General features: G+C 56.3%; 1 protein-coding gene across 6 annotated transcripts in view; it reads right to left on the reverse strand.

The window, feature by feature from the left end:
- DCTN1 (dynactin subunit 1) overlaps positions 1–13,177 on the reverse strand; it is a 56,245-nt gene that overhangs the window by 32,662 nt on the left and 10,406 nt on the right. For 4 of the 6 annotated variants that reach the window (XM_032186199.1, XM_032186196.1, XM_032186195.1 and 1 more), the window contains exons 2-5: positions 10,313–10,561; positions 6,848–6,926; positions 4,255–4,286; positions 759–779 (exon numbers count right to left, since the gene is read on the reverse strand). In XM_032186199.1, coding sequence (XP_032042090.1) covers positions 759–779; positions 4,255–4,286; positions 6,848–6,926; positions 10,313–10,540 — 360 coding nt within the window. In that variant the 5' untranslated portion in view covers positions 10,541–10,561. The remainder of the gene's footprint in view (positions 1–758; positions 780–4,254; positions 4,287–6,847; positions 6,927–10,312; positions 10,562–13,177) is intronic. The other 2 variants (XM_032186198.1, XM_032186197.1) reach the window with 1 other exon arrangement.

Raw genomic sequence — 13,177 nt, forward strand, 5'->3', positions numbered from 1 at the left:
TGCTATGTATTGATCAGAAAAGGGCCACACGATGGCCCTGTGATAACGCAGCGGGTTACCAAAATTCATCTGTCATGTTTTAAATGTTCCCACTGAAGACAGTAAGCGCCAGGGAGCACAGCTCATGCTCCCCACAGCACACAGAGCACTTGGCATGCAGCTGGTGCCGACAGCCCCCGTACGCAGGGGAACATGCCCCACGTTACAATGCCACTTAGAGGAAAGAGAAGGCAGAAGAAAGCAAAAGCCAAGGTGAGTGTCAGCCATCGTTCACATGGGAGCAGCAATGTGTGTGCTCACTTCATTGCCTAAAATTTAACATCCCTTGATGTAAAACCTAGGCACAGACACGTCGGGAGCGATGCTGGGCACAGCCCACAGGTACCAGCGACCGGCACCACGTGCTGCCTTGAAGGCCCAGCTGCAATTAACTCATTAGCAGAAAGTGCTCACAACTGTGCTTAAAGCTAAAAGCTTGGCTTCCGACCTCTGCACCTCCCTGGGGCGGTGATGGGGCAGAGACACGGTAACGTGAACTCCCCCACCACGCAGTGATCCAGCTCAGAAGCAGTCGCTGCATTTACCTCGTACCCTCTGGGTAGGCTGGGGGCTGGAGAGGGGAGCGCATGCAATGAGCAAACATGCACGTGGACGATGGGGGCACAGCAATGAGTGACGATGGACTGGGATGCACCAGAGGGCGTTTCATGCGGCCAGGAGACTGCAACATGCAGGCTAATTGGCAAAAAACGCACCACCTTTTTAGGTTTCACTCCACGCTGCATGAAGAGGAAACAAAAGGTTAGAAAGTTAGAGCTCACATCACACACACAGCCCTGATAAGAACGGTTTGCTCTCTGCTCGAATACCACAAGTTTTAGAGCTAGTTCTTCACAAAAGAGTGCATTTCCCAATGAATTCACCAGGCTGCAAAAACACGTACTGTCAGAAAGGAGGGAAATACATTCAGACATTTAAACAAACGTGAGGTGGCTTAACAGGGACGTAGACAGCGGGGCTTGTTCTCAGCCACCCGATTTACTGACTCACTGGCTTCACTCCACTCACTGGTCCAGCCTCCAGATCCCTCCAGCACAAAGTCTTTCTAAGTGCCAGGGCACAAAGGAAGAAAAGTTCATTCACTTGATGGCAGCCGGCAGCACTTGCAACGAGCTAACACCGGGGACAGCCCACCCCAAACCCAGCTCCTGCGATGCTCGATGCTCGCCTCCTGCTCTGGCCCACCCTGGATCAGCCCCCGCAGAGGGCAGGTGGTGCTGTGCCCGGCTGCTTTCTGCTCACTTTTTTTGGGTACATTTGCAGCTATTGAAGAGGAACTAAACCCAGCAACTACGCCTCGGGACACGCTTACAATTTACTGTTACACAGCGCTTTGTGTTGAAGCACAGCTCAATCACACAGAGGCAAAGCCCCCCTGGGCTGCTGCCCCCTCCACCTGCTCCATCCAAAATTCACAGCACTGCAGCCGCACAGCGCGGCTGGACCTGCTGCTCGGGCAGTGCTGTGAGCACAGAGCGCCGGGATTTTGGTGTCACCAGGTTTTGATGCCACCAGGCTTTGTTGCGGGACGTGCCGGAGCGAATTAGGAGAGGGGCGCAGGCCCTGCGGGACAGAAGGCACGGGGACAGCAGTGGGAGCGCAGCGGGGTCCCCAGCATCGCCCTCCTGCAGGCACCCAGCCTGCACCGAGCCCTGCTGACAGAGCCCCCCCGAGGCCGTGCTCTGCCCCGCTCCACTGCGGTGCTTTGCCGTGGTGAGGAGAGCTCCGAAGCGATGCCACGAGATCAGGCAAACTGGGTTCGAGCTCGGTGGATCCCTGCACCTTCTCATAAATGCTAGAATTTATCTTTTTTTTTATATTGCTTCTGTGTCCGTGGCACCGTGGGGGCTGCCCTGCAGAAAGGGCCAGCCTCATCTGCTAGCCACCCTTTGTGGCCAGCTCCCAGCCCAGCAAAGCTCTCCCAGCCTTGATTTTTTTTTCTGCTGACGCTGCTCCCAGCCTCACTGAGTATCTAACGCCAGGGCCTGGACACCAAAGCGCTGCTCAAGGCACCGCCAAGGCGATCTGAGCACACTCAGCACGTTGCCAAACTCGCCAGGGGGACAGGCTGGGGACAGAAGATGCGCACATCCTGCTGCCTGCCCTCAGGAGCAAAGCTGGAATGTGAACAAGGGAGGGGAGAACCCAGCTGTGCCAGGAAGGGACGGTGAAATGGGAAGCACTCCTGTGCCTTGGGACCAGCACCCAGCTTTGGGGCCCTCACTACAAGGACATCGGGGTGCAGGGGCAGGGTGCTGGGGGTGCTCCTCCTCTCCACCTCTCCAGGACATCATTTGGGTTATGCTGGGAGCCTGCTGTGCCAGGGCAGCACCTCAAAGGCAGCAGGGAGTTATTTAGAAGAGTTTTTCCACACCAAAAAGCTCGGCCGGCTGCCCCATGGCACAGCAGCACCTGCAGCCCCCAACAGCACAGAGCTCCACCTACCTGAGCGCCCTGCCTCCAACATGGCCAGCACCAAATTCTCTCTCACATAATAAAAACAACAGATGCTTAAAGCAGGGGGCACCACCAGGTATCTAATCGGGGGGGTCTAAACCTGGGAGCAAACCCTGTCAGTTCAGCTCCTTTCCTGCAGCCTTCTTAGGCAGAGCAGTTGCAGGACAATTACTATTTTAGCATCCTGATTTCATGAATGCTACATCTTTCCCCCTTCATAAATATTATATCTGTCTCTTATTACAAACGCTCTGAAACAATTTTAAAACCTCTCTTCCAGCACCCCACAACTCCCTCTGGCAGCCTTTATTCTGAGGAAGCACAGTCTGGGCTGACCTTTACAGCACACAGCTTCACCTAGCAACCCTCGCACTAATTGCCGCATGTAATTAACCCAGGACTGGGATGTCATCACAGGCACAGGACACAAGGGGGAGAAGTTGCCACCAGTGCAGGGCCCTGCAGCGGAAGGGAGCAATCCGCCAGGACACACCAGCAGGTAAGGGGAGCCCCGGTCAGCAGAGGAGGTAACCCTACAAAATCCCCCAAATCCCTTAAATACGAGGCGGGGGGGGGTGGGAATTTCCTCTCCACCCTCTACTCTGGGGTCTGTTTGACTCAGATCATGAGCGAGGCTCAGCCTCCCAGGCCCGTGAGGGTGCTGAGCCCCTGGAGCCCCTCCACACGTGGATCCTGTGCCCACATCCCACCGTGGTGCAGGCTGACCCTGACCCGGAGCACAGCTCTGCCCACCGTGGGGAAATGCCTCCTGCTCCTGGCAGTCACGGGTACCACAGAGCCCGTGATCTGCTTTCAGATCAAGGAGCTGCTTTCCCTGCACAGCTGCCCACGGCAGGAGGGGCCAGCCGGGCCCCAGGGAATCCCACCTTTCTTCTGAAGTGTGCACAGAGCAAAGCCACCGTCCCGTCCCCCCCAGCACCACCACAGCTTTCTCAGTACCTGCAGGCACGCGTGGCCATTTTTGTGCTTTCACGCTTAAATAACTGTCTGAGCTTGTCTGGGGGGCAGAAGCATTTGTAGAACAGGTACCTGCTCCAATTCCTGTCCCTGATGGAGCACACGGCACATGTCTGCATACAGCACGTACCCGTGAATGCCTCAAGAGCCATCGAGATTCCTGGCTGCTCAGAAGTAAACACACAGTTCCTCTGCAAGCCCCACAGAAGCCACAGAGCGCTTATTTCCCATATCCTGAGGAGCACACTTCCTGCAGGGTGTACGGGTGCTTTTCTGGTCTGGTTTGTTGTGTTTTTGTTTTTTTTTTTTTTAAGGATCACAGCCAAGAAGCGTGCAGGACGTGCGTGTTGCAATGCTGATTGAACTTAGCTTTAAGTGTGTGACATCAACAACTGTGCTGGGAGTGTGTTCCTCTACAGCTTACTGGTTTCTCATGGTTAGTTGAGAGATTGCTTCTTATAGAGCCTCATTTCCCATGGGTTTCAGGAGAAATGCACTCTGTCACTGGCACTTTTACAGCAAAAAATGGAAAAGGGCTAATAGGAGACAGGGTGGAAAGCCTGCCCTTTTGGCACGTTGTGTGTGCAGCTCCGTGCACTTTTCCTGCAGGGTTGAAAAATGGAGCTTTTCGAGAGGTGATAAAAGTTAGCGGAAGGAAAAACACTGGAGGGGAATGTGTGAGTCTGCCTCTCCCACTGATCACGTGCTGCAAAGTGAATGTATTTCAGCAGCCTGCAGCGTTACGGGCTCAGCACTCACCAGTTTGCTGGCTTTGGCAGCTTCCAGGGAATCTGTAAAGAAAAACAGAAACAAAACCATCAGCTCTGGCACAGCAGTGCCCTCGGGCCTGACCCGCATACCAAGTGTCTGCAGTCCAGCGAGAGCTGGGGCACACCAAAAGGACATTTATATGAGATCTTAAAGAGGTGGGAGTGGGGCAGAGCCCACGGAGCTCTGCATAAACCAGGACGTGGTGGTGTAACAGGGCATAAACGTGTAGGAGCAGGGGCTCTCATTAGACCTGCCAACAGTCTGAGGAAAGAGCCCAAGGACCAGACACGTTCGAACTAGGTCACGGTACCCTTCCCTTCTCCCATGAAGTTACTGCAATGCAGAGAGCCTTGAGCCACCCTCAGAACATCCCCTTATGGGGGACAAATGGCAACCCAGCCACCCAAACATCTGTTTGGGGACACGTCCGAGCCTCCCAGCCCTGCCCTGCTGCAGGAGCCACGCGTCACTTCCCCGAGGGCATCCTCAGCCCCAGCCCTGACTGAGCAGAGGGCTTCCCACTGCCAAAAGCCAAAGCCCTGCAGCATCAGAGGTCGTCCTCCAAACCAGCCGCATCCTCTGCAGCACTGCTGGGTGCCCGATGGGCTTGCGAGCAGCTCACAGCTGCAGGGGGTGCCCAATCCTCTCCCGGCTGCATCCCGGAGCTCAGTACTGCCCCTTCGGTGTTGCTGCTGGCCCAGCACGGCAGGGGCACATCTCAGAGGAGAGGAGCCGCCTGCCCCACGCCTCGGGCTCTGGGCGAGGCGAGGCTGCCCCAGGTTCTGCAGCGCGGCTGCGGCAGCCGGCACCGACATCTCTATGGCAACTCCCTGGCACGCAGCCGGCAGCGCGTCCTGCTCGGCACCACACCGAGCAGCTCCTCCAGGGCAGCTGCTGCAGACGGCAGCGGCACCGAACCCTCAGCAGCCCCAGAGCTGGGGCAGCCCCGTCCCCTGTCCCCTGTCCCCTCCTGCAGCGCTCGGCGGGCTGCGGGCAGCGCAAGGTGCACCAACGGTGCTGGTGCTGTGCGCGGGGAGGCACAACGTGACCTGCCTGTGTTTCACTCGCTTTGAATTTCAATGAAAGAACCAGCAGCGGGGGGAAAAGGGCCAGAGCATCGCTGCAGGAAGCTCGGTGAATGCTGCTGGCAGCGACACCAAGCCTCAGAGCGTGCTGAAAAGGAGGAGGCAGCACTGAACAGCCAGCGCTGTGCTGCGAGGAAGCAGCCGCAGACCTCCGGGTGCTGCAGTCGCTGCTGGTCTCCCCCAAAGGTTTTAGAAGAAACCAGCAACCCTGCAGCACAAGGCACAAAGCCTCAGAAATGCTTCCACGTAACGAGGGGGCACCCAATTTAAAGGCAGTTGACACACGTCTGGTCTGTGCCCGTCCTGTGCTCCTGACAGCATCGCCTACTCCCTGGCTCTTGGGACTTTCAACGGGGGTCTCCTGGGGTGTTCCTCCTGCCTAGCCCCCAGGAACTCAGGGACGAGAACAACAGCAGGCTCCCAGCTCTGGGAGCCGTGTAGCTTTTTGCACATTCGGCACTCAAAAAGGTGAAGGTCATTGATATACATTCAGAAAACCCAGACCTACAGGAGAAGTGGGGAGAAAAGTGTTTGCACTGCTCCACACAAGCTCCTCATCCAAAACGAGGTCAGAATTTTAACAAGAAAAAACGAGCCTTCAGCTGGGAAGTCTGAACTGACAAACAGTGAAAAGATCGTACAAACGCTAGGGAATATTTTCGTTTACTGTTAACATCGAGCAGATAAAAAAAGAACAGACTGAAGCTGAACAACAGACTGGGCTCTCCAGCACTCTGGAGCAAAATAACACAACTCGGACCCAGGTACTAAGCAGAAGAGTTTTCCTCTTTCACATTAAGCCCCGCACCCCACCACCAGCACTGGCTTTACCAGCACCCCGCTGAGCTGCACGTGCTGATGGACAACGACACCAGGGGTGAACCAAGAGGTGGGGGCACAGCACCCCCAGGGCCCTGCTGTGGCTCAGGGCTCCCCAGAGGAGGCAGGGGGATGCCCAGAGACGTGAATGGCAGCTCACTGCCCTTCCACCCCAGGGACAGCAAATGAAGCCGCTGGGAACACCCCTTCTGAGCCGATCGTCCCCATCAGGTGCCTTTGGGCACGCTTGATGTGGCTGCAGGGTGGGTTTCGTTTGTGAATAAAGGGAAATTTGGGGTTCTACTGGCCAGGAAAGGAAAAAAACAACAAAGGAAACAACCCTGCTCTGAATCGCTAAGCATGTGTTCAGCAAATGCTCCACACACAAGGAATCCTCAGCTTGGCACGCACAGCTTCCTGCCCTGGACAGTCTGCAAGCAATCAGACGGGTTTTCTTTTTCCCCCTAAAGCTCCTAGGATTCCTAAACGTACTGCTAAATAATTGCTCAAAAACCAGCCTCAAAGGGAGTCAAGCCTGACAAAAGAGGGAAAAAAAAATAAAAACAAGAGCAGCCTCTGAGGTAACAGAACGGGGCCATTACGAAGCGGCCTGATGACGGGGAGCAGAGGGAGGCTCGGCAGGGAGCACGACGCGCAGCGCAGCACGGTGCCCGTACCTCTCTTGGGGACCTTCAGGGCAGCGGAGTCCGGCGTTTCTGGGGACGTGGTATCAGCTCCATCTTCAAACACCTGGATCTGGAACAGAGCACAACAGCCATTAGGGCAGAGAAGAGGACGGGTGCACATCTAACCCCCCCTGCTGCAGGTTCGTACAGAGACCTCAGGGTTTTGGTGCAGATTTTTATTTTGGTTACTCAAGGTCTGATGTTTGACCATCCTCCTTCCCGCAGGCTCCCTGTAAAAGCTGCGTGTTCACTTCAGGAAGAAAAAGGCAAAGCTGGGGATTCACCCACCCAGAGGATCCACAGCAGCTCCGTGGTACCCCCGGAGCAATCCGCTCACACCCCCGGGCTGGTGACCAGGTCACGTTACTGGCACTTGACAGAAAGCTCTTTTTTATTATGTTTTTGTCTTAAAATTATTTTAAAACCTTTCTCCACCATAAGAAGAACTGCTTTTCTCTGAGACAGCAACTCCTGAGCTGCAGAGCAGCCAGCAGCAGGGTCGGGCTGGTTTTGCTCCCACGCTGGAAGCCCGCGAGGCACAGACAGGAACACCCCAGGTCCGAGCTGCATCAAGGGATGAGGATCTGGGGTTTTCTCTGTCAACTATTTCTGGACACACTTCTGCTTCACAAACATAGAACAAGACTGGAAAGGATTAGGCCACTTCCTCAAAACCATTCCTCAACCTGAATTGCTCCTGGCAGGTATTTGCCGCAGCTACCCGCTCCGTAAAAGCCTTAAGCACGGGAGTTCAGTTAAAAATAACATTCCAAAATAACAATCAGATCCTGTACACCTGCTAGTCACGGCTTCCTTTCTGGAAGATGCCCAAGTGTCATACTCTTAAACGGAAAGAAGCACGGAGGCTGCTGCCACAGGAATCATCAGGACTGCACCAGTGCTGCAAACACTCAACCCGTGGTTTAAGAAGCGAGGAAGAGGCAAGTTTCCCCTGAAATCACACAGAAAGTGCATCTCTGACACAGCCAGGTACGCCTGATCTCTGAGCAGCAGAAGCACAACACACACGAGATGTGCAGCAGAAGCAGGACCAGGCTGAGCCCCTCTGCCAAGCAGGAGCAGAAAAGCAGCTCCACCTGACACCAAAATCGGCGACATTTCCATGTAAAACAACGCACACTCAGAGCCCCGAGCCACATCCAAGCCCCGGGTGGGTGCAATGCTGAGGCTGCCAGAGCCAGCCCCTGGTTGGAGATGCCTGTCCCAGAGGCACAGGGACCGTCCGTGGGCACAGACACCCCCAGCACTGCTGCAGCCCCACGAGAGAGGGGAGGGAGCCCTCCTGGGGCCCATCCTGCCCCCTGGGGAGGCACAGTGAGGGGCACGGGGCCATCGTTGCCCCAGGGCTCCTGGGTGCCACCGGGACGCGCATCCCCACACAGAGCAGCAGGGAGCGGATGCACAGCATTGGCTCGATCCTTCCCCGAGCAAAGTGCAGCACTTATCTGAAACTCATCCACACCCAGCCTGGGATCCACCTCCCGGGGCACTGCAGGAAGCGGACAGAAGCGCGCACCTCGGGCCTCTGCCCTTCCACGAGCACGTTCCTGAAGCTGAGACTCCAGAGCAAAGCAAAAGACCAGGAGCACTGCTGGGCTTCGCTGATGCTGGTATCACCAGCACTCCTTTCTGGAGGTGTATTTTGAGGTGGAGAGAACAGAAAGTTAACCTTGGAAATTTCTTAAAAACATTTTACGTGTGTCCAAGATGCGCTTATACGGCCGCAGTCCGTCTGCTCCATGAGCAATGAGAAAAACATGTTAGTTTTTCTCCTTGAGAAAAATCATCGCCATCCAGAGGTCTGGCACTGCGTGTAACCACAGGAAAGCCACCCGCTGCGCTGGAGAGACCAGAAATGAATGAGGGGAGGAAGCAGCAGACAGATTTACAGCTGAGAGCACGAGCAGAGCACTAACTCCACTGAAGGGAACCCTGCCATCTTCCATCTGCATCTTAAAACCAGTTCTTGAAAAATTAATGCCCCAAACCAAAGGGACCGTTCCGGATAAGCCCTCTTGGCACGGGCCAGCTCGCCCAGCCCTCGTGCTGGAACTCCTCTGGGACGCCGTGCTGCACGAGGAGGGCTCTGAGGAACAGAAGGGAACCGAGCCACAGCCCCGCACCGCACCGGGCACCAAGTGCTGGGCTCACAGCCTGCTCCAGACACGCTGCTCAAAGATCGAGCTCGCCAAGTTCATGGTCTGAATTTTGGGGTCGATCTGTGTGGTGCCAGGAGCTGGACTCGATCCTTGTGGGCCCCTTCCAACCCGGGATATCCTGTGGTTCTGTGATTCCAGGTTCACCTTCCCACACCAAGCACAGGCTCAGAGGGGCGGGCGGCGCTGCCAGTGGCTCCCCTCGGGCTGTGTCCCACAGCGTGGTGCTTCCACGTCCCAGATTTAGCTGGCAGGCTAGGCTGGGAGGCAGAGCAAGGAAACCAGGCCCACGGGTCCCAGAACAGCCAGGAGAAGGTTCACTTCTCATCAGCGAGCTGTCGCCGTGCCCTTGCATCCGCACAGGAACTGATGGCCCTGACGGCTGGGACAGGGGATGTGGGGGTCCAGCTGAAGACTCCTCTCCCAAAGCAGCTGATTTTCCCTCTACTTCCACAGTCACCCACTGCCAATGACCTGCAAGGGAGCCACCACGTCTCCTGGTGCAGCAGGAGGGTTTGTGGAAGGGGAAACGAGCTCAGCACTCTGCTTCAAGCCAAGCTTCAAACAATGGTTTTGCACTCAGGGAAGGAGGAAAGGAGCTGAGCGTCTCCTGCTGCAACACCGTGCTTGGAGCACAGCCACCCGTGGGACTACAGAGCGCTGCCACCTCGCTGTGCTCGTGCTGTGTGGAGACTGCACAGAAGTTAAAAGGGAAGAGACTTGTCTGCACGCAGCCGAGATGGCTGGCTCCTACCTGGGCACAGGAACAATGAGAGCTCACCAACCAAACACCCAGGCGCTGGTCCCAAACCTGACTGGGGATAACGGAGCTGGCAGCGCGCTGAGGCAGCACACAACAGGCAGATTTGCACTCCTCGTTTCAGAGGTGAAGTGAAAGCATCCCACACTGCCTGGAACTCAAACTTTCTTCACCTGACTCATCTGAAAACACTTCACTACAACCTCCCAGGCTGAACTGAGGTGCTCAATGAGATGGGCAGAGGGGATGAGCACCAGGCTAGTACGAGCCACAGCTCTGGCAGCAGCACTGCCTGCTGGCGAGGCCTGGGTTTGTGGCTGGAGCTGTTCTTTCCCTTGCACAGTGGAAGACAGAGTCCCAGAAACATTGTGTTCCCTGGGAGTGAAGGAAAAGCATTTCAACTCTCCCATCAGTAGGTGCAAAGAGCCATTTTCCTCTGTTCAACCAAGAAATCCAGGAGCTACATGAGCCTGGCAAGCAGAAGCTGTCGCAGGACACACGTGCACGGGAGAAGCGTACCTGTGACTGCCGCACGAAGATGCCGTGGTTTTCCTCGCAGGTGAAGTATTTCCTGCCCTGCACGGTCCCATCGTTCTTGCCCTTGGCTTCATCCAGGATGACACCGACCCACTTCCCCGTGGCAAACAGGGTGGCACCAACATAGGCCACAGTACCGCGGTGCCCCTTCCCGATGACTTCCACTCTGGAGCCCACCTTCAGGGGCTTGCTGCTGCCTTCCGTGCTCATCCTGGGGCCGGTGCTGGATGCCTGCAGAGAGAAGAGCAGCCAGTTACACACGGCCAGTGCAGCCAGATGGAACAGCAGCTTGGACACCAGTGCCCCGTTACCTGCAGGGGTGGGCTCCCAGCACGCGGTGCCCCCCAGCACCCTGCCCGACGCCGAGGGTCGGTCCCTGCTCGCACTGCACCAGCCCTCGGGTGCGGGTGAGATGCCCTCCCTTCTGTTACAGCTGCCCACAGGCATCACAGACAGCAGCAGAACCCCGACTGCAGCTCGTCAGCTCGCAGCAGGCCCGCTGCACTCACACCCACGTTGTGCAGTTTGTAGAGGATCGTGGAGAACCCCGGTAAAGAGCTGAGCGAAGGGGCTGATGTTAGCACAAGTCTCATTTGCCTCAGTGGTGCTGGCTGCATTCTGCTTTCACTATGCTGGGGCTCCCCAGCCTCTTGCCCTGCACAGCTGGGAACAGAAAGCCCCGTGGTGGAGCAGCTCCAACAGCTTCGTTTCCTGCGCCTCAACCACGCGCCCTGCAGCCTCCTGCCACTGAGCTGGGTCCTGCTCCCTGCAGGACTGCAAGGTCACAGCGCTGCTGGGCACAAAACCCCACCAGTAAACCTGGTCAGCTCGAGGCATCGCCACCTGGAATGCTCAGCCGTGCACACATCACTCTGCACCCCCAGAAATCAGGCTTGCCACCTCTCTGGCCAGGCGAAATTAAGCACATCGACCAACCCCATCACTGCATCGATAAGGGGGACGGGGAGGAACTCCATTACAGCGCCTGGGACCCGCAGCCTTACCTCGATTCTGCATCCTCAGTGCAGTTTATAAGGGGGGGCAGGCAAGACAGGCATTGGGACCCCATTGCCCAAGGCTCCCTCCTCTAAAACACGACTGCGTGAATTGATGAAGTTTACGTTATATTGCCATAGAGTTAAATTAACTGCATGCTTTAGTGGTTTGAAAATTAGTGCTGTACTAATTGTCCCTCTGCAAACGTAGCCCTTCAAAGGCTCCTACTTCTAAACAGGAATCAGCAGGCAGGGGGACACTGACTGTTTGCTCAGTTGCACGGCTCGGTGTGACAGCGTGGGGCTGTCCTCACGCCAGTCCCAAAATGAAGCAAATCTCAGCATTTACATCACCCGCTTCTCCGCGGCTCCGTTTACCGTGCAGAAGATATTTTGTTTTGATTACTGCTGGGTTTGGCTTACGAACACCCTCTCTATCCCGACGAGTGCACACAGAGATGTGAAGCGGCAGAGGAGGGAGCAGGAGGTTCCCTTCCCTCCAACGAGGGGCAGCCGAGCAGGGCAGCGCAGCCTGACCAGGGCACAGACAAACGCCGGGCACAGGCAGGGCTCCTGGCAGCTCGACACCACCAGAGCAAAAAACCAACAATGTTCTGAAGCTTCTGCCTTTTTTGCACGTGCAGCAAACCAAATCCACCGTCGGCAGCCCATCCGGCAGCCCCTCACCTCCCCTCGCACGCCGGCCACGCGGGTTCCGAGCGCAGAACGGCCCCGCGGTGCTCAGGGCATGCTGAGACCGGGAACTGTGACAGCAGCTTCCACACAACCCAGTTCCACTTTCCGTCCAACTGCAATTGGCGGAAATCAAAAGCACAAAATCTCTTTTATACAAAGAAAATCACTCATCGGTTTTAGCAGGAACAACAAACAAGACCTCGAATCTAAAAACGCACGCTGCACATTCAGAGGAATGTCTGCCAAAACGTCGGATCATTCAGCAACAACGTTCTGCAAAACACTTGGAGCCATAAAATCCGCGTCCCACTGGCTACAAGAAACGAGAGCAATGCTCAGGGAGAACAGCAGGCCTGGAGGAGGACAAGCAAGATTCGCCATTTAAGTGGAAAGCTTCCTGCTCAGCAATATACGAACACCAACCACCACTGTGCTGTTGTCTGCCCTCCCCAACACCTGTGGGTCCCATCCAGGGGTCCAGGAAACCTCAAACACGAGGGCTCGGAGCTGCCCGTGGCTCAGCACAGCTCGGCCACCAGGCTGGGGCAGTGACTTCTGTGTCGCTGCCGGGAGGTCTGTGCATCAGCACGTTGGCTGGGGAAGCTTTGGAAACAGAACACGTGCAGAGAAAATGTGTAAGCAAGACTATAAACTGACAACACCGCACTGTAACGTCACCGTGCCATCACCTCTCGATTCGATCAATGGCCTGAGTAGTTAACGGAGCGCACGCAGCCTTACTTGAATTCATAAGACAAAAAGTCCCTCTTCCTCCCTGCAGAAGCTCAGGTCTGGCCCCGCAGAGCCTCTGCGAGCCGCAGCGCTCAGCCTGGCCTTAGCCACTGGTGGCACTCCACGGGTCCAGCCCAGTCTGCACCGGGGACCCACACCAAGACCCTTGCAGAAGGGGCAGCAGGGCAGGACCCAGGGCCACGCGGGGCGCTGGGGGCAGGAGCTGGGGGAAGCCCAGAGAGGCCCTGGGGAGGCAGTGCAGGAGCTGTGGAGCTGCAGCACGCTCGGCCGCATCGCGAGGACGAGATGAGCACCAGGGAGCCCACAGAAACAACCCTGCCAGGCTTCCACCGAATTAGCTTCCAAACCATTTAATTTTTACTTTTTCTACAGCGTCAGCCTGCGGGGAGGCAGCAGCCAGACG

Source organism: Aythya fuligula, chromosome 4, assembly GCF_009819795.1.
Source record: "Aythya fuligula isolate bAytFul2 chromosome 4, bAytFul2.pri, whole genome shotgun sequence".
NCBI lineage: Eukaryota > Metazoa > Chordata > Aves > Anseriformes > Anatidae > Aythya > Aythya fuligula.